The 26,327-nt window shown below is 47.6% G+C and overlaps 1 protein-coding gene and 1 long non-coding RNA gene across 2 annotated transcripts in view; both read right to left on the minus strand.

Annotated features, from left to right (window-relative positions):
- Positions 1–20,437, minus strand: part of CMTM7 (CKLF like MARVEL transmembrane domain containing 7) — a 43,899-nt gene extending 23,462 nt beyond the window's left edge. The window contains exon 1 of the mRNA XM_055414746.2: positions 20,214–20,437. Within this exon, the coding sequence (XP_055270721.2) occupies positions 20,214–20,372 (159 nt within the window). The 5' untranslated portion in view covers positions 20,373–20,437. The remainder of the gene's footprint in view (positions 1–20,213) is intronic.
- On the minus strand, positions 7,074–12,800 carry LOC148774069 (uncharacterized). The gene is made up of 2 exons (XR_016036260.1): positions 10,072–12,800; positions 7,074–8,149 (listed from the first exon to the last, which is right to left on the minus strand). It is a non-coding gene; the product is annotated as an uncharacterized LOC148774069 (long non-coding RNA).
- Positions 20,438–26,327: the final 5,890 nt, after the last annotated feature.

The raw sequence follows: 26,327 nt of genomic DNA on the forward strand, positions 1-26,327 counted from the left end.
ATAGTATGCTAAAAACTACAAAATACTAATGAAAGAAATCAAAGAACACCTAAATAAAAGGAGAGATTTTGATGGCTAAGGAGATGCAATATAGTTAACATGCCATCCCCCAAATTGATTTATAGATTCAATACAATCCCAATCAAAGCCCGGCAGGCTTTTTGGGTGGATGAGCACCAAAGAACTGATGTTTTTGAACTGTGGTGTTAGAGAAGACTCAAGAGTCCGTTGGTCTGCAGGGAGATCAAACCAGTCATCCCTGAAGGAAATCAGTCCTGAATATTCATTGGAAGGACTGATGCTGAGCTCCACTACTTTGGCCACGAGATGTGAAGAGCCGACTCACTGGGAAAGACCCTGATGCTGGGAAAGATTTGAGGGCAGGAGGAGAAGGGGCCGACAGAGGATAGATGGTTGGATGGCATCACCAACTCAAAGGACACGAGTCTGAGCAAACTCCGGAAGATAGTTAAGGACAGGCAGTCCACGGGGTCACAAAGAGTCGGACACGACTGAGTAAAAGAACAACAAATAGAGCTTCCATACTGCACCACAACCAAAAGGCCCAGTTTGGGAGCTGATCAAGAATATTTTCTGACTCTGCGCCTTTGCACAGGCTGTTGCCTCCTTTGGAACTCTCTCCCCAGGCTCAGGTCTCAGCCTCAGGTTCCTTTCCCAGACAGGTATGAGTGCAGGCTAGGAGGACTCTGGTTAGCTGAGATCCCAGCCTTCTCTGCCTCCTCCCACAGAAGGCTCATCGCCCTCACACTAACCACACTTCACTGATGCAGAGATGCTCCGTCTCTCGCATCTTCAGTCCCCTCCAGCCAGAGATGGGTCTACACCTTCTGCTGGCTAGACCAGAGAGCAGTTGTGAAGCAGTTACCACTGCCTGCCATGTGCCAGCTCAAAACTTGGGAATGGCATCAGAGCATGCGTAAGAAAACCCCCGAGACCAGAGTGGAGCACTCTCTGAGAGCCTGGGAACCAGAGGTTGTGGGGTGGAGACAGCAAGATGGTGAAACGGGCACATGTAGCATCATTCCCAGAAGCAGGAGTCAAAAGCCAGCTGGCTTATGAGCCCAGCACCGATGGCGATCAGTTCTTCCATGTACTCTTCTAAGGAATGCTGCACCATTCACACTCTTGATGACACAGAGGACCAGAGTATGCAAAAATACTTAAAAAAGGATTCCTTTAAAAAAAAAAAAAAAAAAGACTCCTTAGGGACTTCCCTGGTGGTCTGGTCCAGTGGCTAAGATTCTGTGTTCCCAATGTAGGGAGCTTGAGTTTGATTCCTGTTTGGGGAACTAGATCCCACATACTGCCTTAAAGACTGAAGAGCCTGAGTGCTGCAACTCAGACCTGGAGCAGTAAAATAAGTAAATAAAATATATTTTAAAAAATAAAGATTCTTAAAAAAAAAAAAAAAAGAACTTAGCAGCGAAGGGCCATTTTAGGAATATCTTCACCAATTTATTTTCCTTCATCAATTTTCCTTTTTGGGTATTCACAAGAGTATATAAAAGGGCTTCCCTGGTGGCTCAGCTGGTACAGAATCTGTCTGCAATGCAGGAGACCCTGGTTTGATTCCTGAGTCAGGAAGATCCTCTGGAGAAGGGATAGGCTACCCTCTCCAGTATTCTTGGGCTTCCCTGGTGGCTCAGCTGGTAAAGAATCCACCTGCAATGAGGCAGACCTGGGTTCCATCCCTGGGTTGGGAAGATCCCCTGGAGAAGGGAAAGGCTACCCACACCAGTATTCTGGCCTGGAGAATTCCATGGACTGTATAGTCCATGGGGTCACAAAGAGTCGGACACGACTGAGTGACTTTCACTTTCAAGAGTATATAAAATCTCCATTTAGTTCAGTCTGAAAGAACTCTTTGAATAAGCATAAATTTTCTAAGTGATAGGAGATTTGTGTCCTCACACAGTTAACACCAGCTTCCTCTCCTAGCAGAGCCTAAAACAGTGGGGCCTTGGGGGTGATGATGTGTAAAACCTCTACATCTTCTGCCCAAGGGGAGAGGTACGATCGGCCTTGTTCACTGTTGTTCCCCCAAACGGCTGGGACAGAGGAGACACCAAACAAACATCTGATGCAGTGACCTGAAGCTGAGCCTCTGCCAGGCGGAAAGCCATGACCAGGACCGCACAGAGGCTCATCACTCAAGCCAGAAATCGAAGTCTGAGTGTGAGCTGCCCGCATCAGGCACACTATGCCCTCGGTCTTTCATCCACTGCGGCGATGCTACTGTTCAGTGTTTGCTGGGATGCTTTAAATCAGGAGCCGGGGCCTGACAGCTGGACAGACCGGCAGACACTTCTCTCCTCCCACGGCTCATCTTTGCTTGCTCTGGCGTCGGACCATCCTGTTTTGAGTGTGTGAGTCAGTGCAAAGCTGTCAACCCAACTCAATAAAAAAGAAAGGTTCTCCCACACTGGTCACCAGCACAGAACCGCGTCTCCACCAGAAACTCCAGGCCTCTCCCCGCCGGCTCCCCCTTCCGCCCCCTGGCCTGCAGGCCTGACGCCAATGCCTTGGGCCCTTCCACAGCCAGGTCACTCCTCTCCCCTCGTTATCACTATTCATGATCCTGATCAATATCTAGTATTGGGTCTTCAGAAGAAGATCCACGTCTCTCAAGCGCTTTACCCAGGCTGACTTTTCTGAAATGAGCGCTATTAACAGGTAAAGAAAATCTTTCATTCAAGAAGAAAAAAAAAAAATTCTGAATGGACACAGAGAACAGACTTGTGGATGCCAAGGGGAAGAGATGGAGTGGGAGGTTGGGATTGGCAGATGTAAGCTTCTATATATAGGATGGATAAACAACAAGGTCCTTCTGGATAGCACAGGAAACTATATGCAATATCCTGGAAAAACCACAGTGGAAAAAAAGTTTTTTGTGTGACTGCACCCATAGCACACGGGATCTTAGTTCCCCAACTAGGGATAGAATCCAGGCCCCCTGCATTGGAAGTACAGGGTCTTAACGATTGGAACTCTGGGGAAGTCCCAAGGAAAAGAGTATTTTTTAAAAAGAATGTATATGTGTATAACTGAATCACTCTGTTGTACAACAGTAATGAAAACAACATTGTAAATCAACTATTGTAGCTGCTGTATAGTCGCTCAGTCATGTCCAACTCTTTTGTGACCCCAGAGACTGTAGCCCACAAGGCTCCTCTATCCATTGGATTTCACAGGCCAAGAATACTGGAGAGGGTTGCCATTTCCTTTTCCAGGGAATCTTCCTGATCCAGGGATTGAACCCAGGTCTCCTGCACTGACAAGTGGAGTCTTTACCACTGAGATACCTGGGAAGCCCCAAATCAACTATATTTTCATTAAAAAAAAATTTTTTTTAAAGCTAAGACAAACAACAACGACGAACATTGTGAGTGCTTTCTGAATTCCAGGCATCCGGTGACCCAGACAGGATGGCCACTGTCCCTCGCGGTGCAGTCACGTCCTGGTGGAGAAGACCACCACCAACAGGTGATGAAGAAGTAAGAGGGGATTTCAGATGAAGAAGTGCTGGGAAGAAAGCAGAACTGAGCAACAGGACCGGGTGATGGGGGCAGCAGTTGGGTGGAATCTGCAGGCGGGGGTGGGTGGGGGGACTACCTTAGGTGGGGGTGTTGGGAAAGATCCTTCCCAGGCTGGACAGGGTTGGGGAGGGGAAGCAGGCTGTTTATAGACGCCAGGATTGTTTCAATTCCTTATCTTTAAATATGCAAAATAGGGCTTGGAGTCCCCTGCATTCAACTGACAGAAAAAAAGAGCAGAGGATCCTGCCTCTGCAGAGCCTCAAACAGGAAATAACCAACAGCCCTTCTCACTCACTTCGTTGGTGAGAACGAGCTGCCTCTGCACCACTGTTGACCAGAAACCAGCCTGCAGCCCGGGAGAAGCAGCCTGGGTTTTGGAGAACTGCTAAATACCTGTGCCAGACTCCATATCTGATGGTGTAATTACTATGGACTCGGGTGCTTGGCTGAAAATATGAAACATAAGTACCGAGAGGAGAGGGTCGTTGTTGAGCATTAAGTGAGGTAATTCAGGCAAGTTAACAGAAGAGGACATTCTAAGAATGTCACCTTTAAGTCTCCCAACCAGGGATCGAACCTGTGCCCTCTGCATTGGAAGCACAGAGCCTGAACCACTGGACCACAAAGGAAGTCCCCCAAGGATGTTATCTTTGAGCTAAGCTGTTGTGTTTTCTTCTTATTATTATTAATAGGACATGCAATCAAGTCCAACTTGAACTATTAACTCTGGATAGGAAGTCTGCAAAGGGGACTTTTGTGAAAACAGAAGCAGTAAAATGGAGATAAGGTCACCATGACCCAAACACATGTTCTTCCCTTTCTTTCTCTTCTGCCTCTGTGGTGACTACAGAACACCGGGAGTCAGAAGGTCCGTCCACACCGATTTAACATCCAATGATGGGGCTGCTCTGTCCTGGACTCCTCTAGCGTCAAAGTCATGAAAAACCAGACAGACCGTTCCAGGCTGAAGAGACTGCAGAGGCACAACCATTGAAGGCAACGCCAGACCAGAGAAAGGACGTTAGTGGGTCAGCTGGTGAAATCCGAACACGGCAGCGAGGTTAGGTGCCACAGAACTGATGTCACAGATCTCTCGAAAGAGCGAACCGCACAGCGGTTTGTAAGAGAAGGGCCTTCTTGGGAAATGTGCGCTCAAGCACTGGGGACAAACGGCACTGTGTCTACCGACCAGTCGTTCCCGTCTTTCGCTCTCTCCGCAGGCCTCTCTGCTCCCTGAGACACAGCAATGCTGAAATTAGGCCACTAATAACCCTACCATGGCCTCCAATCGTTCAAGTGAAAGGAGGAGTCGCACGTCTCTCACATTAAATCAAAAGCTAGAAATGATTAAGCTTAGTGAGGAAGGCATGTCGAAAGCCCAGGCAGATTGAAAGTTCGGCCTCTGGCGCCAAAAGTTAGCCAAGTTGTGAATGCAAAGGGAACATTCTTGAAGGAAATGAAAAATGCTGCTCCAGTAAAAAAATGTAATGATAAGAAAGCAAAACAGCCTTATTGCTGATGTGGAGAAAGTTTCAGCGGCCTGGATAGCAGACCAAACCAGCCACAGCATTCCCTTAAGCCAATACCTAATCCAGAGCCAGGCCCTAACTCTCCTCAATTCTAGGAAGGCTGAGAGAGGTGAGGAAGCTGCAGAAGAAAAGTCTGGAGTTGGCAGAGGCTGGTTCATGAGATTGAAGGAAAGAAGCCGTCTCCTTAACATCAAAGTGCAAGGTGAAGCAGCAAGTGCAGGTGCTGAGCTGCGGCAAGTGCTCCGGAAGAACTAGATGAGATAATTCACGAAGGTGACCACGCTATAAAACAAGTTCTCGGTGTAGACAAATACCCTTCTACTGGAAGAAGGCAGCAGGCTTCCCAGGTGGCTCAGTGGTAAAGAATCCACCTGCCGATGCAGGTTCGATCCCTGGGTTGGAAAGATCCCTGGAGAAGGAAATGGCAACCCACTCAAGTATTCTTGCCTGGAGAATCCCATGGACAGAGGAGCCTGGCAGGCTACAGTCCATGGGTTAGCAAAAGTCGGACATGAATGAGCGCGCATGCAGGGAAGAAGATGCTCTATAGGACTTTCATAGCTGGAGACAAAGTCAATGCCTGGCTTCAAAGGACAGGCTGATTTTCTTGTTTTGCGCTACTGCAACTTTAAATGCTCATTTACCATTCCGAAAATCCTGCTGCCCTTAAGAATTATGCTAAATCTACTCTGCCTACGCTCTCAAAATGGAACAACAAAGCCTGGATGACAGCACATCTGTTTACAACATTGTTTATTAAATATTTTAAGACCTACTGCTCTGAAAAAGGATTGTTTTCAAAATCTGACCACTCATTGACAAGGCATCTGGTCATCCAAGATCTCTGATGGAGATGTACAAAGTCAATGTTGTTTTCATGCTGGTTAACACAACATTCATTCTGCAGCTCACGGATCATTTCAACTTTCAAGTCTTATTTAATAAGTACATTTTGTAAGGCTACATAGCTGGGCTTCCCAGGTGGCGCTAGTGGTGAAGAATCTGCCTGCCAATGCAGGAGACATAACAGACACGGTTTGATCCTTGGGTCAGGAAGATCCCCTGGAGGAGGGCATGGCAACCCACTTCAGTACTCTTGCCTACAGAATCCCACAGTCAGAGGAGCCCGGCGGGCTAAGTCCATAGGGTCACAAATAGTTGGACATGACTGAAGTGACTTACCACACAACATTCATTCTGCAGCCCATGGATCAAGGAGTCGTTTCAACTTCCAAGTCTTACTATTTAATAAATACATTTTGTAATGCTATATAGCTGCCATAGACAGGGGTTCTTCTAATGGAGCTGGGCAAAGTTAACTGAAAACCTCTAGAAAGGATCCACCATTGTTGCTGCCATGAAGAAAATTCATAATTCACAGGAAGAGGTCAAGATATCAACATTAACAGGAATTTGGAAGAAGTTGAGTCTAACCCCCATAGATGACTTCGAGGGGTTTCAAGACTTCAGTAGAGGAAGTAACTGCAGATGTGGTGGAAATATCAAGAGAACTAGAATTAGAAGCAGACCCTGAAGATGGGAATGAATTGCTGCCTCTCCTGATAAAGGTTGAGTGGATGAGAAGTCGCCTCTTAAGGGTGAGCCAAGGAAGTGGTGTCTTGAGACAGAGTTGTGAAGTTTGTTGGTGAAAATGTTACGAAGTTTGTTGAAATAACAACAAATGACTTAGAATATTACATCAACTTAGGTGATAAAGCAGTGGCAGGGTTTGAAAGGACTGACTCCAATTTTGAAAGAAGTTCTCCACTATTTGGTCAAGGGCTGCCAAATAGCAGTGCAGGCTGCAAAGAAGTCGTTCACGCAAGAAGAGCCAATCTATGCGGCAAGCTTTGTTGCCATCCTATTTTAAGAAACTGCCACAGCTGCCCCGACCTTCAGCAATAACCACCCTGATTGGTCAGCAGTCATAGAATATCAAGGCCAGATCCTCTAATAGCAAAAAGACAAAGACACATGAAGGCTCAGATGATGGTTAGCATTTTTTTTTCAGCAATAGTGTATTTTTCAATTAAGGTATGTACATTTTTTAGACATAATGCTATTGCAGAGGTAATAGACTACAATATAGTACAAACATAATTTTTATATAACACTGGAAAACCAAAAAATTCATGTCTCACTTCACTGCGATACTCACTTTACTGTGGTGGTCTGGAACCAAATGTAACAACAAACTGACAGTAGACTTTCAGTCAGCAAGGAGACACGCCCATGAGGTTTAGGGGATGCATATTACACTGCAGGGTGTTTTTTCCAGCTACACCCAGAGGCATGTGGGATCTTAACTCCCCAATCAGGGATCAAACCATGCCCCCTGCATTGGAAGGCGGAGTCTTAACCACTGGACCACCAGGGAAGTCCCTACACTGCAGTTTTCCTTTGATTTGCAATGTTGTGTTAATTTCTGCTGTATACACTGCAGCTTTTCCTCTGCCCAAAGTGGCAGTCAGTAAACACTGCTCCATAATGATGACATTTGAGGACCCTTGTAAAACCAATGTCACATTATCAACACAAGGTCAGTGGTGCTTCTTTTTACCTTTCTCATGTGAAACTCACAATACACACGATATATCAATAAGGCCCTCATCTCTGAAATCATTAGGTCCCTCCAAGGAGTTAAAACAGATACGGTCAAGTTATTTACACCACCATGATACTGCTCACAATTCTTTCCTGAAAGGTTACAGAAATACTTTTGGTTCCTATTGATTTTATTTTTTCATTCAGTAAATACTGATTTGTTTTCTTCTCCCCTTGTTTCAAATGAGAGTTGAAAAAAAAAATAACAAAACTGCTTAAGTGAACAGAGAACAGTAACATCCGAATTTGGTGCAGACTGGCCTTGCAGACCAGGGTGTGCCCCAGGGAAGAATACTGATAAACCAGTTCTGCAGGTGGAGGGAGGCTTCAGTCAGGTTTGTCTGTCCTCAGAGCACACCAGCTTAGAGCCTTGGTAGAGATCAACCAGAGGAAAAGCCATTCATTCCAAAGACTCCTGAGAAACACAGGCAGGCGCTGCTCCACAGGTTCCCTGCTCCCCTGAAAGTGAGTGAAAGTGAAAGTCACTACAAAGTCACTCAGTCCTGTCCAGCTGTTTTCGACCCCTCATGGACTATACAGTCCATGGAATTCTCCAGGCCAGAATACTGGACTGGGTAGCCTTTTCCTTCTCCAGGGGATCTTCCCAACCCAGAGATCGAACTCAGGTCTCCTGCATTGCAGGCGGATTCTTTACCAGCTGAGCCATCAGGGAAGCCCAAGAATACGGGAGTGGGTAGCCTATCCCTTGTCCAGAGGATCTCCATGACTCAGGAATCAAGCTGGTGTCTCCTGCGTTGCAGGCGGATTCTTTACCAACTGAGCTACCAGGGAAGCCTGCTGCTCCACTGGGCTCCCCTTCACCAGGTCAGTGTACACATCCTAGCTACCGCAGAGGGCGCTGCTCACTCTGCCCACCCACAACCTTCTCAAGATTTTCCTTGCACAGTGGGAGCTGTTTGGCTCGGAGGCTCCCCATCCCGAGTTTATCCACTCCCTTCTCTGGTCTGTAGCCAATGAACAGAACAAAAGCCCAGCTCCACTGCCCCAGATGGGAGCATCTCTGTGGGGCACCTCCCTCTCCAGAGTCCCGGCAAGATCAGGCTGAGGCCAGACTTCTCAAACCCATCGTCCAGCCCTCCCCTGCTCTTGACGGCAGCCCTCACGCAGGCAATTTCTGCAGAAGTATTACTCAGCCAAAATAAGGAGCGAGACGGTGCCATATGCAGATACATGGAGGAAACCAGAGACGGTCAAACAGAGTGAAGTCAGTCGGAAAGCGAAAAACAAATATTGTATATTAACGCATGGATGTGGAATCTAGGGAAAAAAAGGTAGAGGTGATCTTATTTGCAAAGCAGAAACAGACACAGAGAATCAAAGCATGGACACCAAGGTGGGAAGGAAAAGTGGGATGGATTGGGAGACTGGGACTGACAAATATACACTACCATGTACACAATAGATAGCTAATGAGAACCTCCTGCACAGCACTGGGAACTCTCCCCAGTGCTCTGTGGTGACCTCCATGGGAAGGGAATAAAAAACAGAGGGGTGTATGTACACACACAGCTGATTCACTGTGCCATACGGCAGAAACGAGCAAGACATTGTAAAGCAACTATACTCCAATAAAAATAAATATTAATAAACAAATAAAAGAATCCCCATCTCTAGCTCTACTTTTAAGAAGCTTGACTTCAACACTCCCTGTGATGGATTCTGGGAAAATCTAATAATGCTGATCACACAGGTCTTCTTGTTCCCCAGACTTTTCTGGTCCTTAACATCTTAAATTAAGTCAAGTAGGAGTCTAGAGAGCTTGAACTCTGATTCCTGAACACCAAGTAGAGCCTCTCAATGACAATGTATGTGGAAGACCTCTGACACCCCCTGGGAGGAGATCACAGGAGATGCTGGAGAATCTGAGTTACAGAACAGACAAAAAAATGTCCAAGGGCAGGCAACAGCTAGCGGGCCTAGGAATTCCACCTTTAGGGATTTCTCCTTCTGATAATCTTGTACACACAGAGAACTAATCTACTACAGCACTTAGACATAACAAAATATGGGAAATAACCTAACTGCCCATCAATAGGGGATTGGTTAAAAAACAACATGGTCAGTCCATTCTCTCGGACACAATGCAGCTGTTAAGGAACATGAGGAGGATGAGAACACTCTGAATGCATACAGAATGATCCCCAAGGTGGAAAGCCAACAGAGAGACAAACACACACACACACACAGAAACAGAAAATATTAATAACTCCTGATAACAAGAAAACAGTTATCACTGGGAGCCTCCAGGAAGGAAATGTGGAAACTAGAAGAGGTTATGCACTTTTAAAATCTTGATCATATGAATGTTATCTACTCAAAAATAGGAAATACACTTTTTACAATTGTACAACCACAGTTACCGTGAACATCAGTATTTTTATTTTTCAGAATGGCTCTAGGAAGGACCCTGGAGGACAGTGGGACTGCCAGGCGGTGGAGGCCACTCTTATGCACAGAAGGTATTTAAACTCCCCACACGGTCTCTTCATCTGTAAGATGGAAATACTGTTGTAAGAAATAGCAAAGGAGATGTGATGTCATTCCCATGGTTATGTCACATGCTGGGGTGAAGGGGTGCTGCAGAGGTAAGTAATTAAAGCTCCAAATCAGCCGACTCTGAGTTGATCAAAAGGATGTTATCTTCAAGTGAAAATGCCTCAGTCGAGTCTGACTCTTTGCAACCCCATGGACTGTAGTCCGCCAGCCTCCATCCATGGGATTTCCCAGGCAACAGTACTGGAGTGGGTTGCCATTTCCTTCTCCAGGGGATCTTCTCGACCCAGGGATTGAACCGATGTCTACCTGCATTATAGGCAGATGCTTTACCGTCTGAGCCACCAGGGAAGATCTGAACCCAGGTCCTAATGATGAGTGAATTCTTGGCTTTTAAAGCATTTAGCACAATGCCCAGAGCAAGGATTCCAACCAACAGACTGACTGCCCAAGAATTAAAAGACATATGACCACAGCCCAGATAAAAACTTATCTAATTGTTACTGTAAAAATGGCCACTGTAAGGACTTCCTTGGTGGTCTAGTGGTTAAGAATCCGCCTTGCAATGTGGGGAACATGGGTTCGATCCCTGGTCTGGGAACTAAGATCCCAGAGGCCACAGGGTAAGCCCATGGGTCACAACAGAGATCCCGCATGCCATAACCAAGATCCAATGCAGCCAAATAAAGTAAATATATTTTTTAAATGGCCACTGTACCTCGTGCCTCCTGCACGGCTGTTGACCTTCCATTCCCCCGCTTTTCTTGCTAAGGAGTAGCAGTGAAAGCACCAGATCTGATGCAGGAGACACGGGTTTCTGTGGGTATATGAGATATTTCCTGCTGCCTAACAAATTACCCCAAGTAGGTAGCTTAAACTGATATTCATTTAAAATCTCACAGTTTCCAGCAGTCGGGAGCTCTGGCTAGAGTCTTCTGCTCAGGGTCTCATGAGGCTGCAATCGAGGTGGGGGCCTAGCTGGGGTTTCCTCTGAGGCTTGGAGTTCTCACTCAAGCTCATGCACTGTTGCAAGTATGGGATCCTATTTTATGGTTGATTTCAGCTGAGGGCTGCTCTCAGCTTCGAGACACGACCCACAGCTGCACCCCACATGGCCTTCTGCAGGGCAGGTTAGTTCTCCGTGGCCAGCAAGAGAATCTCTCCCTTTGGGAAGAACCTGGTATCTTTCTTAAGGACTACCACCTGATTAAGCCAGGCTGATGGCTCAGATGGTAAAGAATCCACCTGCAATGCAGGAGACCCGGGTTCAATCCCTGAATGGGAAAGCTCCCCTGGAGAAGGGAATGGCTACCCACTGCAGTATTCTTGCCTGGAGAATCCTATAGACAGAGGAGCCTGGCGGGCTACAGTCCATGGGGTCGAAAAGAGTCGGACGTGACTGAGGGACTTTCATCTGAAGATAACGTCGTTTTGATCAACTCAGAATCAACTGACTTGGAGCTTTAATTACATCTGCAGCATCCCTTCGCCCAGGCACATGACATAACCATGGGAATGACATCACATCTCCTTTGCTATTCCTTAATGGTTAGAAAAAGTCGAAGGTCCTGTCCACACTTGAGAAGATGGAATTGCATAGGGTTGTGACTCATGGGATGAGACATCACTTTGTCAACAAAAGTCCATCTCGTCAAAGCTATGGTTTTTCTAGTAGTCATGTATGGATGTAAGAGTTGGACTGTAAAGAAGGCTGAGCACTGAAGAACTGATGCTTTAGAACTGTGGTGTTGGAGAAGACTCTTGAGAGTCCCTTGGACAGCAAGAAGATCAAACCAGTCCATCCTAAAGGAAATCAACCCTGAATGTTAACTGAAAGGACTGATGCTGAAGCTGAAACTCCAATACTTTGATGACCTGATGCGAAGAGCTGACTCATTGGAAAAGACCCTGATGCTGGGAAAGATTGAAGGCAAGAGGAGAAGGGGACGACAAAAGATAAGATGATTGGATGGCATCACTGACCTGATGGACACGAGTTTGAGTAATCTCTGGGAGTTGGTGATGGACAGGGGAACCTAGTGTGCCGCAGTCCAAGGGGTCGCAAAGAATCAGATACAACTGAGCAACAAATGACTCACAGGAGGGGTCCCCCTAGGGTGTGTGAGCCACAGAGGGGGGCCTGGGAGCCTGTGTGCCACACACAGAGGGACAGCACACCATGGCAGGGGAAGGGTTAGACCGTGGCCACACTTAGGTTCCCATGCTGGCTCCAGAAATTAATAGAATTTTCCAACTTTGTGCAAGTGACAAAATCTCTCAGCCTTCATTCAATCCAAAGAAGGGGGAAATGACTAACCAACAGTTGTTAAGGATGAGCCAAAGGGAAACTGCATGTGAAATTGCCTGACATGACAAAGCAGACACTTGAACTTTAGTTCTTCTCTTGGGAGGAACTTAGGACATAACGCAAAGATGATACAAATGATTTCACTTTTTTTTTGGCCACTCAGAATCTTAGTTCTCTGACCAGGGAGCCAGGGAAGTCCTACTAATGGTTCCCTCTTAAGCCTTCCAGAGGCCCAGAGAGAAATACGTGAAGTGCTTTCTAAAGTACAACACACTCTGTCTGTCTTGTACCCCACTCGTTCTGAGTTCATCTCTGGCAAAAGGTGAAATTGTCATCAGCACCTGCTGGCACGTCTCAGAACACCTCCCTTTAACTCTGCAACTGCCTGTCCACCAAAGAGGAGCCAGGTGGGTCCTCTAACCAAATAATGGACTCGTATATAGTTACCACAGCATCCTTTCCAGGTAAGGTTTAATGACATGAGGGGACTTCCTAGGCGATCTAGTGGCTAAGACTCTGCACTACCAAGGCAGGGGGCCTGGGTCCAATCCCTGTTCTGAGAACTAGCTCCCACATGCTGCAACTAAAGATCTTATATGCTACAAAGAAGATTGAAGATGTGTGTGCTACAACTAAGACCCAGTACAGCCAAATAAATAAGCAATTAGGAAAAAAAAGGTTTAAAGACATGGGAAACTCTTCATGGCATATTGATAATGAAAAAAAACCAACTCCAAGTTGTCCTTTTATGAGTTCAAGATCTAGACTCAAACTGCCCCCAGTGCAGCTTCATTATTTATGGCTTTGTGATTTTGGACAAGTTAGCAGGTTTCTCTCTGTTTCCTCGTCTGTAAGGAACCACCTATTCTGAGGACTGAACAAGCCCCACGTGTAAAACACCTAGGCCAGTCTTCGTCACCTAACAGGACTCAACATATGATAAAAGCTACTATCACTGCTACTATCAGCTAAGGAGCACTTTCATCACACGAGAGAAAAAGCTTTAAAAAGACTTCCCTTTAAACAATACTAGCATTGTTGCCGCCTCCCTAGGGAAATAAAGAAAACCTAAGAGGGAGAAATGAGTAAAAAGGTATGGAGGACATGTGCGCCTTAGTTACTCTCTCTGCATTCCAGAAGGTCCAAGTTACTCTGTGCCCAAAAGCATTTATTTAATTTCTCCTCTCCCTTTCCTATTCCCTTCTGAATTCCCTTCACTGTCTCCACCTCTATGAATGAGAGTGATACCCGTTTTAGTCTGAAAATTTCACAGCAATCTCTTCTGTGGGTAATGTGTGGCAACCACTTTCCAGACAATTTCTCTCTTTCTCTATCAGTGAATCTGTCCACCTGTTTCTTTAAAGGGAAAAGGCTGCCCCAGAGAAAGGAAGAGCCTTGTCACTGCCAAGTAAAACACAGACCAGGTGAAAGGCTTTCTCAGCAGGAGGCTGACCGCCGCTGGTCCAGATGATGGGGCTGCACTGGGAAGAGGTCCCCTTCTCCCTGTGAGCCCTCATCTCTCAGGAAGGCTAGGGCATGGAGGGCCAGCAGCCAGCACCAGGCCCTGAGCCAGGCCACCAATGCCAGGGGGTTGCTAAGGACCCGGCAGAGGAATGCCCGGGAGTGAGCAGCAGGCAAAGAAACTTCTGAGCCAAACTGGTGACAAAGGAGGACAGCATGAGGCAGGCGGCAGGTCACTGAGAGGCTCCCGGGCAGCAGGCCTGGGCCGGTGCCATGGGCAGATGGCAGGGCTAGGAAACAGATGGGCGGCCAGGGGCCCCCAGGCAGGAAGCGTCAGCCTGGAGAGCAGGGGATGAGCCTGGGAGGAAGGGAGGAAAGAGCTGAAATGAATGCGCTGACCCACACAGGGCGGTCTCGGAATGTCCTGGAGGGTCTCCAGGATCCACTGTGATGCCAGGGACCCTGTGCGACTGTCTGGACTCACGTGGGACCACGCACAGCCTCCAAATGCCCACCCTCATCTCCCAGCCTGGTGGACCCCTCCAGCTGCTGTTTTCATCAGGACCCTCTCCTCTGGCCAATGGCTCCTGATCCGGGTGTGGACAGTTATTTGGGGTGCCCTGCAGGGGAATTCTTGCCAGTAGTTAGGAAATCCACACCATCTGCAGCCTGAATAAACAAATCCTCACACCTATGGGGTGTTGTCATCCTTCCGATGTACGTGGAGGTTGTTGCCATTGCTTAAACACAACTGCCTTTCAGAGTATTTGATGGAAAGAGGGACTTCTCTGGTGGGTCAGAAGTTAAGACTTCGCCTTCCAATGTTGAGGGGTGCGGGTTTGATACCTGGTTGAGGAACTAAGATCCCACATGCCTCCAAACATACGGAACAGAAGCAACACTGTAACAAATTCCATAAAGACTTTAAAAAATGGTCCACATCAAAAGTAGGTGATAAAAGAGAAGCTGCAACGGACATTACACAGTTCTTGTTTCATTCTGGACACACAGATTTCTCCAAGACCTCTTGCTTTTGAAAAGGACACGTGACTACTCTGATCAACGGTATCACCCTTGAGCCAAAGAATTAAAAAAGAGATATTTTCATACCAGCAACCAATGACTGATGTAAAACTCTGAAGAAATAAATCTTTTCTTATGAAGCTCTTAAAAAAAATAAAAATAAAACCCTTACAAAGTCTTCTAGCCCACCTGTTTCTTTTCTAAACCATCAGACACCGAAAATAAGACTGTGACTTAAAATATTGTTACTACCACATTTGGCTCCTGGAAATTTCTGGGTGATACAGAGACAACCATTGATTTCTGGCTATTAACAAGGCCAGAGAGTTGTTTAATGCCAGCACGCTCAGCAGGGCAAGACGCACTCCATCTCTCTCTGTGAAAGGTCATGGCCATTTATCTGAAGGAAGTGCTAACGGCTTTGCACACCAAAACTTCTCTGCAGGGCAGTTCATCACTGTCTTGTTCATCAACAGGCAGAACCGGAAGCTCCTTGAGCCACAAAAAAAGGGGAGGGGGCTGGTCACACAAACCATGGTACATTCATAACTGGCTGCAAAAACACGGTTGAGAACCTCATGGCATGCAAACCTCAGGTGACACGAGAAAGCATCCATCACCTGTTAAGCAAATGAAAGCACTTTACAAACTGTAGCATGTCACCCTACTTTTGTAAAAGTTCTGTTCTGTTCTGTTCAGTCACTCAGTCGTGTCCGACTCTTTGCGACCCCATGGACTATAGCCTACCAGGCTTCTCCGTCCATGGGATTCTCCAGGCAAGAATACTGGAGTGGGTTACCATTTCCTTCTCCAGGGGATCTTCCTGACCCAGGGATCGAACCCGGGTCTCCCGCATTGGAGGCAGACGCTTTAACCTCTGAGCCACCAGGGAAGCCCATTGTAAAATTACAAAGACAAAACCAACAACCGCAAATCACGTCGCCTGTGAAATAGTGTAAAATTTTACTTTCAATGTTAAACCCGGGGGGAGAGGGAGTGGGAGGGTCTAGTTTTTTCTTGGTTTCCCAAAGTTTCTACAATGAACAAGTATTACTTCTGTTATTGGGAATAAAGCCTGTAAGTTACGTCTTATTATTTTTATTTGTTTGACCATTGATGGACAGCAGTTTCTTGTTGTTGGATTGGGACTGGGTTCGGATGAAAGACTTCTTTTTTTGGCTAGGTCAGGTCTTAGTTGTGTCATGTGGGATCTAGTTCCCTAACTAGGGATCAAAGCCAGGCCCCCTGCATTGAGAACTTGGAGTCTTAGCCACTGGACTACCAGGGAAGTCCCAAGGGGTCAAAAACTCTTGATATGAGGTTCTTTGCTGCCCTCAACCCTCCAGCTGCCACGAAATAGGGCATGAGAGTGCTGGCTGCATTTGGGAACCAAACTGGGGCTCCTCCTTCCACACAGACCTGAGACAGAACATGAAGGGTGAGCCATTCTGGGCTATGCTTGCTCATTCTCCACTAACAGGTCTTTTCATGGTTATATCAGAGACTGCGATCCCCCACCGTCTAACTCCATCTGGGATGTGGGCTGTGAATACCCAAGGGAAGTCGGTACTTGCCACAAACTCCTAGAAAGTCTTTAGGAAGCCAGAAAAACTCAGGAACTCTCCCCAGACTCTCATACCCACTTAGTCCCCTTCAACAGTATTCCTGATAACACTCTCTTTAGGATAGTTAAATACTTGCAATGCCTTCATTACTTTGTTGAATGAAACACATCCTGAATACAATCCTAATCCCAGTGACAATCAAAAGACAATTTCCATGAAGTTCCAAAATGACCCTAGGGGGCTGTGCAGTCCTAGGTTGAGAACCATCGCTTCAACAGTGGATTGATAATGATATGATTACTTCCGGGATAATCTTAGAACAAGCACCGTATTCTCAGCACGCTCTGGCAGACCCTGCATGGGCTGCTGCTGCTGCTGCTAAGTCACTTCAGTCGTGTCCGACTCTGTGTGACCCCATAGATGGCAGCCCACCAGGCTCCCCCGTCCCTGGGATTCTCCAGGCAAGGACACTGGAGTGGGTTGCCATTTCCTTCTCCAACGCGTGAAAGCGAAGTCGCTCAGTCGTGTCCGACCCTCAGTGACCCCATGGACTTCAGCCTTCCAGGCTCTTCCGTCCATCGGATTTTCCAGGCAAGAGTACTGGAGTGGGGTGCCATTGCCTTCTCCGCTGGATGGGCTAGTCCTGGCATATTTCTCCAGACTCATTCACACCATTACCAGCCCTGTTCCCTTTCCTCCAACCATCATCACTCCTCCTTCCTCCAGTCACTGAGCCCCTGTCTGTGCTCTTCCTTCTTCTGGTAATGCTGTTCCCTCGTCCTCCAAATATCCCTTCCAAAGAAGAGCCCTTCCTTACCTCCCCGACAGGGTAGACCTCCCAGTTAATTCCCTGTGGTAGGGGTCCCCAACCTCTGGGATCTGATGCCTGATGATCTGAGATGGAGCTGATGTAATAATAATAGAAATAAAGTGCACAATAAATGTAATGCCCTTGAATCATCCTGAACCACCCACCGCCTTCAGTCCATGGAAAAACTGTCTTCCATGAAACTGGTGCCTGGTGACAAAAAGTTTGGGAACTGCTGCTCTATGGTACTGAGGGCCTCTCCTTCATAACTTTTGTCCCCGTGTACAATTTTATATTTAAAACCACTCAATGTTTACTTTCCCAATTACACTATAAAGAGGTCAGGGGCTGACCCCTCTTGTTCACTGGGCCTTCCACACTGTCCTAGCATACAGCAGGTGCTCTCTATTTACTGAGTAAATAAAGGAACCTTCCAGGAATTCTCTGGTGGTCCAGTAGTTAGAACTTGGTGCTCTCACTGCCGAGCGCCTAAGTTCAATCCCTGATTAGTGAATTAAGATCCCACAAGCCGCACAGCGTGACTGAAAATAAAACTTTTAAAAAAGGAAGCTTCTGGAAGACACTTAGATTTCCATCTTCACTGCTTATGAAACTACATTCTGATTCTCCTTTCCTATTATGGTTCTGCAAATGTCACAGTCTCTGCCGAAAGGATCTATCTTGTTAACGGCTGTACTCCATAGGCCTGGCTTACACAGAGGTAAGAACAGAGCAGATGCTCAATAAGAGAGATAAACCCCTTTCTAAATGTCAGGAAGAACTGCCCCACACTGGCCCTCATCTCACCCTGTCTCCTAACTTTCTACGTCCCCTCTCCCCAGAATCACAGGAATAAAGTCACTGGGAGGCCAACAGGGCATGCTGAGCCTGACACACCCACACTCAACTCTCAAGATTCAACTCAAATGTCACCTTAATCTTCCCTCCGTCCTTCCTTCCTTATGCGGGCAACCACAGATCTTTCATCACCTCAACCAGGCAGTTTGGGGACAAGTCTGTCTCCTCAGCAAAACCACAGAATCCTTGAGGGCAAGGGCTCTGTCACAGCCATGTTTCTGGAGAAACAGAGGTGAACATGGCACTCACCGAAGTCTGATAAACAAACAAAATGATAAGGAGTGCTGGTGGTGCTCCAGGCAAGGCCCTCTGGATGCCTGCAGCGCCCAGGGTGCTCTTTCCAGCTCAGGCCCCTCAAGGACACGGATGATGCCAGGAGGCCCGGCTCCAGCTCACACTCTGTGAGGATCCAGATGGACATTCCTTCCTCGACTAGTGGATTTGGGGGGACTCCCAGAGGAGAAGGAGGAGGAGATTAGCCCTAAATGGTCTCTGTGTAGTAATACGGTCATGGCAATGGCAACTTCACTCCCAGGGGGTCTGCTCAAGCCGGCCTGAATCGACAGGGCAGTCCCCAGGAAGGAAGAAGGTGTAAGAACCCTCTGGGCACACAGAGATGCAATTCTCCAAGTCTCTGTTCTCTCTGGCACATCGGGCCATCACTGTCACCTGCAACCTGGCTCAAGGGCCAAAGGTAAGAGGCTAGTTTAGGAGAGGAATGAAGGGGAGGTTTCTCTTCTCCACTGTCTGTGTTTATTAAACTTATGGAAGGCTCTGACCCCAATTTTTGTCCACTAATCTCATTATTCAGCTCCTGATACACCTTCCAAGGCTCCCATTCATCTTTCTTAAGGATGGGGAGGTAGGTAGGTGCCCTCTATTTGGCTGATCAGATCTCTTAGCCTGAATCCCCCAATATGCCTTACTCAAAGCCAACACAGCTGTGCATGATTTATTTTGGTTAGTAGCTAAAATACTTCCACTTCCTAATTTTTAGTCCATCTAGATGCTCTTCTCTGAGAAAAGGGAACTCAGTCCCTCTTCCCTTCAGGTCTGGCCTAAGCAGGAAACCAGAGCCCCCTCTATGCACCCTTGGCCCCCAGAGTAACAGAGCTGTGGATGCCTGTGAGGGCCTCACCCTGTGTCCAGGCAGCCCGGCCTCTGGGTCTGTGACCTTGGGTATAAGTCCCATCTCTACCCCCTTTCAAAACTACCACTTTCCCCTCCACCATTCTCGCTGCAAACATTATCAGGAGTGGAATCACAAAGAGCCTGGCCGAGTTTCCAAACACAGCAGACAAACGGGAAAGGTGTTTCAGGTTTAAAAATTGTGAGGAAGAACTTTTTGAAGAGGCAGAGGAATGGGGAACAGGCCGGGCAAGGTCTGCGCTGCTCGGTCCCGCCCGGCTCCCTTTCCGGAGATGCCCGCTCCCCACAAAGTACAGAGGACTCCCGAGTGACCACTGCCGTCCAGCAGGCCCGAGGGCCGGCCCTCCCTTGGGTGTCAAGGGGCAGGGCCCGGGACAGATGCCCCGAGGGTCCCCGCGCCTTCTGCCCCGGGGAAGGCCGGGCCGCGAGCAGGCAGCCCAGCGGCGCGGGGTTAGCGAGGAAGACGCGGCGGCCGGAGAGCTGGAAGAGGTCGGCTTCCGCGGCCTGAGCGCCGCCCCCGGCACTCCCCACCCCCTGCGCGGGTCCGAAGCGGCGCGGCCCGAGAAGAGGAAGGAAGGCGCTTGGGAACTTTGGCCGTGGCTTCTTAAGGTCCCAGGCGGGCCGACCCCGCGGAGCGGGGGAGAAACTCGGGAGCCCGGAGCGGGGGCCGGGGGAGCAGGCCGGGGGGTGCGCCGAGCTCCTCGCCGGAGGAAGCCCCCTCCAACTTGACTGGGGCGGCTCACGACCCCGCCCGGGGTGGATGCTCCCGCCGCGGGCGCGTCCCCTCCCCGGACCCTGCCCTCCGCGGTCAGCCCGCGGGACCCCGGCCTCTCCTACCATCTGCGCCACCTTCAGCATCGCCGCGTGGGTGCGGGGGTAGATGGGGTCCAGCACTCCCTCCGAGGAGCTCGCGCCCAGCGGCCCCGCGCCGGCCCCGGCTCCCGGGGCGCTGCCGCTGCTGCACGTGGTGCGGACGAGCCCGGCTCCGTGCGACATCGCGCGGCCCCTGCCCGCGGGCCGCCCCCGGCGGCGGAGGCCAAGGGCCAGTAGCGGGGGGCGGGGCCTGTGTGGGGCGGGGCGGGGCCTATGTGGGCGCGATGGGGCGGGGCCTCGTGGAGGGGCGGGGCCTTGGTGGGCGGGGCCCGCGCGGGGGACGCCCCACCCAGCCTCGGCTGCACCGGCCGGTGCGCAGCTGAAAGGCGGCTGCAGCCTACGCCCTCGGTGAGGCGCGGAAGTTGGGCTGGAGGCGGGCGAGGGAAACGGATGCCCCGAGTAATATTAGCCTTTCCGAGGTGGGCGAGGCCGGGCACAGCTGGTCTGAGCCTCCTGGGATCTGGTGTGGGCGAGGCTGCGGATGCGTGCTAAGGGCCCTTGAAGTATAAACTACACTCACTGAAAAGCCCAAACCTTCCGTGTTCAGCTCCATTAATTGTTCTGTATGTGAATGTACATCTGTGTGATTACCGCCCACGGGGGAAAAGTTCCATCCTGCTCTTTTCCCACTTCCTGTCGCTACAGATTCGTTTTGCTGCTTCTCGGATTTGATATACTTGACATAATACGGAGTATTTTCATTTGTGTCTGGCTTCTTTCACTCGACAGGATGCATGGAGATAAATCCCATTGTACCCAATAAAGCTGTGAACATTCTGGTAAAATTTTTTTGGTGGACAGAAGTTCTCATTTCTCTGTAGCGGGGGGCAACTATCAATGGGTTTGCTGGGTCACAAAGTGAGCATAGGTTTATCTATAGAAGCTGTCAAATAGCTATCCAAGAGAGATGCTGTTTCCTGCGTTCTGGGTTATTTTTAAAATGAGCAAGCAGGCTCACTTAAAGGGGATGGTATCAGTCATCAAACCACCGAATGTTTCCACACAACACAAAATCCTACCTCATGAGATCACAGGATGCCAGTGCTATCCTCTCATCAGAGAACTGTTAATGTGGCGAAGTCTTGATAATTTTTTCAATCGGACCATGTGGTATGCGGAATCTTAGTTCCCCAACTAAGATCCCAGCCCCCATACAGTGGGAGTTTGGCATCTTAACCACAGGACCACTGGAGAAGTCCTTTGATAATTCTAGAATGTAGAGATACTCATGAAATCTCTGCTTTGACAAGTCTGCCAGGTGAGTCTACTGAACGCTCAAGTTTGAGAACCACTCATCGCCAAAGCTGAAGCATTCGGGGATTCATGACACCATGTTCTCTACTTTCGTGTACACTAGAAAATTTTCATCACCAGAAAAAGAAACTGCCTCCAATACCTGTTTTCTGTTTAGACAACAGTCATGGTGCCTGGTACTTCCATTTCATTCTCTAAAACAAAGATAATTGCACCTCAGGGCTGCTGTGACAATGTGACAGCCATGCAGGTGCTCTGTGACAGCTCCAGATGCCACGGGCATGAAGTTGATATCGCATGTCATTTTCTATATAGTTTCACTTCTTCACTTCTGTGCTTTTCCAAGGGTTCACAACACTCTGTGGAGATGACAAGAGGTCTTTGTTGCTGTGAAGGCTTCAGGGAAACAAAAAAACTAGCACTGGATTACTTTTCCTTCCAGGGGCCACCAATCTCCTAAATCAGTGATTTTCAATGTGTGTTCCCAGCATCACCTGGGAACTTATGAGAAATGCAAATTCTCACCGCTTCCCCCCTCCATCTGCCCAGACCTGCTGAATCAGAACCTCTGGGTATGAGGCTCAAAAACCTGTGTTCTGACAAGGTTGGCCCTCAACCTCGTACGTGATTCAGATGCATTTCAGAGTTTGAGAACCACTGTCGTTTCCAAGTCCACTGGAGCTGAGACTGGGCTGGGTTACCCTGATTGCCGCTGGCCCACGTGCCACCCAGCCTTGATCAGAAGTAATCGCTGGTGGTAGCCCACTCTGTCATGATCACTTAAAAGCTTGAGTGAGAGGGACTACCCTGGTGGTCCAGGGACTAAAACTCCACGCTCCCAATACAGGGGACCCAGGGTTCGATCCCTGGTCAGGGAACTAGATCCTGCATGCCACAACTGAGAGCTAATGCAGCCAAATAAATTTTTTCTTTAAAAAGCTGGAGTGAGAGGTTTAGCAGCACAAGAGCCATGTGCTGGCCTGGAGTGTAAGAGGCTCCACAGACCAGACCTGTGGCTAAGTACATGGAGATGTCTACACAAGGTGATGCCCTCTTGGTGTCAAGGGCTGCCCCCTGGGGAACAAGGGCTTAGGTGGGTGCACTCACAAGAGTGAGGGGGCCCATTAACTTGGCTACAGTCCATGGGGTTGCAAAGAGTCAGACATATCTGAGCACAGCACAGCCATGCAGCCCAAGAATAACTGTGACTATCAAACAGGTCAGATCAATTTAACTGTTGTATTAAATTAAGTCTGAACAGAAATGCTCACTGTGTATTTTTTTTTTCCAGGAAAAACAAAGAAATTAAAAATCACCCCATGATCCTTTGCAATTAAGCTCTGAGTTATACCACAATTTCCTGTTAGAAATTCCTCACAAAGAGTTTTTGTGTGTGTATAGTTTTTTATCCTCATTCTATATATTTAAAGAGACAGCACTTTAACAACTGATTTTCAATTTCATAATCAACCTACCAACCACAGTTCAAGCACAGCTTAAAAAAATGTGTTAAAAATACAAGTGTTAGTCGCTCAGTCGTGTCCAACTCTTTGCAACCCCATGGATTGTAGCCTACCAGGCTCCTTGGTCCACAGGATTTTCCAGGTAAGCATACTGGAGTGGGTTGCCATTTCCTTCTCCAGGGGATCTTCCTGACCCAGAGAAATACAAAGTTAAATCATTAATGATGGTGCTAGCCAATTCTGATTCTGAAAAAACTTGGGTTATACTGCATTCATTTATAAAGTTTCATTCAATGAGTTATTGACCCTTCATTCTCCTACTGTTAGGGTTTTAAGCTAATTTCTTTCTTTTCCTATTATACATAAGACCAGGATTAGCATCTTAGGGCATGAATCTTAAGACGCCTAAGAGAAGGATCCCCAGATCAAAGGGAATGAATATTTTTAAGACTCTTCATATACATATATATGTAAATATATATATATACACACACACACACACACTCAGATTTCTGGAAATGTACCATTTCATTCCCACAGCCTATGTAGTTTTCACCTAGTTCCTTTTCTCACAGTACAGGTGTTTTCTGTTCATGTCATTATGAAGTATCTTTCCATCTTTATCTTTCTTCCAGTTGCCTTCATCCCATGGCTGGCTCCTCCTCGTGGTCACAAGATAACTGTCAACAACTTTCAGCTTGTACATTTCCTCGGAACTCCCCAGCAAGCCTGGGTCACATGCTCCCGCCTGAGCCAGTTGCTGCGGCCAGGGTGGGATGCGCTTAGCCCTGGCCACACACTCCATCCCAGAGCACAGTGGAGCTGGCTTTCCCTGAAGTCGCTGGGGTGTAAGTGGGTGGTGTAGATACTGAAAAAAAACTAGGGCAGTCAGATGACAAGAGGAAGAAGGGATGCTGAGGACGCAGCGGTAGGGTCTGCTACATCCTGACTTAACTGTTACTGTGAGTATTCTAGAAAAGAAGTCTGCCACTGACATGAAACACACCTCCCAAATGGAATGAATGCCTCAAAACACACCTTCCAAAAGGAATGCATGCCTCAACTTTCCTGCCACTCACCTTAAGTTTCTGAAAAAATTATCACCTCTGGGTTGCCAAGCACTTTCCCTCAAACCTGATATTCTTTTATATACACCAAATACTTAAGTTTACTTTTAACAACAGATCTTCTGATCTTTCTCATTGACCAAAAGTCACCAGCACTGGAAGAGTAACCTACCTTTTACCTCTGTGTGCTTACAATTCACTTCGGCAGCAGAACGTGGCCAGAATATTTACGTGATACCAAGTCAGGAAATACTTCTCAGGTTGCCCTTTTTCAGCGTGCATCTGTGTGCATTTAGACTGATATGGACTTTCCTCGAAGATCGGGGGGGTTTGGTCCCAGACCATAACAATAACAAGAGTTACACACATTTTTTTGGTTTCTCAGCGCATATAAAAGCTCTGTTTATACTATAGGCTACTATTAGCATTATGTCTAAAAAGCAATGTACATACTTAAAAATAATTTTTTAAGGGATAATTTGGGAGAATGGATTGAAACATGTATATTATCATATGTGAAACGAATCTGACATGGTTGGGGGCTCCGCACCTCAACACTCTGTGGATTTAAGAGGCCGTTCCTTCCGGAAGTGTATAAATTAGCCTGGGATAGAATCTGCACGCTGAATTTACTAATTAAGAAATAAGAAAACAGAACTATAAAGGTGGCATAGAAATACAAGAAACTATTCTTAAGTAATCTTTTAAAATTTTGAACAGAGTTACAGATTTTGCCATTTTTATAAATTGGTATATGTAATTAAACCAGAACCATGAGAAAGTTGGTATTGTGTGAATTCTGAGGCAGTTTCAACATGTTGTAGGAGTGACGTGGACTTTCCTGAGTTTTACACATTCACAAGTGAATGGTCTGTATCTCGTGCCTTTGTTGGTTTTCTGTGAGCTGTAGTGTCTGGGAAATGAGCAGCTCTCATTCCTGTAACTCTTGTAACCCAGTCATTCGTGTGCCTCCTTCATGAGGATCCAGTGCGGCTGTGGTGCTGTCATCCCTCTGATAGGAACTCTAACGCAAAAAATAATAATATTAATAATAATTTCTTGCTAAAAAACGCTAACAATCCTCTGGCCTTCAGCAAGTCATAAGCTTCTTGTTGGTAGAGGGTCTGGCCTGGATGTTGATGGCAGCTGACTGATCAAGGTAGTGGCTGTTGAATTTTGGGGTGGCCGTCTTATTCTTAAGACAGGACAGCACTGAAGTTTGCCTCAGTGGACTCTTCTTTTCACAAATGATTTCTGCGCTCGGTGGTGTTGGATAGCTTTTACCCATAGATATTCTTTCAGAATTGGAGTTAGTCCTCTTGAATGCTGCCACCACTTTAGCAGCTGAGTTTATGTAATATTCTAAATCCTCTGGTGTCATTTCAGCAGTCTTCATAGCATCTTCACCAGGAGTAGATTCCATCTCAAGGGACCACTGTCTTTTCACACCCATAAGCGATTCCTCATCCATTAGAGTTTTATCAGGAGAGGAGAGGCAGCACTCAGCCCCACCTGTCGGTTGGCTCTTTCTTGGCTGCTCCACGGCATGTGGGATCTTTGTTCCCTGAGCAGGGATCAAACCTCCCTGCATTTGGAGCTCGGAGTCTTAACCACTGACAGCCAGGGAAAGCTCCAGGCTCCTCTTCTAACTAGCTCTCCTGCAATTCCCACCACATCTGCAGTTATTTCCTCTGCTAAAGCCTCAATCCCCCAAAGTCCCCCATGAGGGCTGGAACCAACTTTCTCCAAACTGCTGGCAAAGTGGCTTGTTTGACCTCTTCTTACGAATCATGAATATTCTAAATGACACCAGTTGTTAAAAACAGTCCTTTCCAGAAGGTTTTCAACTGACTTTGCCCAGATCTGTCAGAGAAATCACTATCTACAGCAGTCAAAGCCTTACAAAATGTATTTCTTAAATAATAAGCCGAAATGACTCCATGATCCACGGGCTACAGAACAGGTGTCTTGTTAGCAGGCATGACAACATTAATCTCGTATTCATCTCCACCAGAGTTCTTGGGTGACCTGGTGCCTTGTCAATAAGCAGTCATATTTGAAAAGGAATTTTTTTTTTTGAGCAGTACGTCTCAACGGTGGGCTTAAAGTAGTCAGTAAACCACGCTGTCAACAGCTGTGCTGTCATCCATGCTTCTGTTGTTTCACTGACACAGCACAGGCTCTGTGCTCTAGTGGTTCAGCCAGTAAAGAATCTGCCTGCATGGTGGGAGACCTGGGTTCAATCCCTGGGTCAGGAAGATCCCCGGAGGGGGGGGAAATGGCAACCCACTCCA

This window comes from Moschus berezovskii, chromosome 24 (genome assembly GCF_049115385.1).
Source record: "Moschus berezovskii isolate FMDL1 chromosome 24, NW_MosBer_1.0, whole genome shotgun sequence".
Taxonomy (NCBI): domain Eukaryota; kingdom Metazoa; phylum Chordata; class Mammalia; order Artiodactyla; family Moschidae; genus Moschus; species Moschus berezovskii.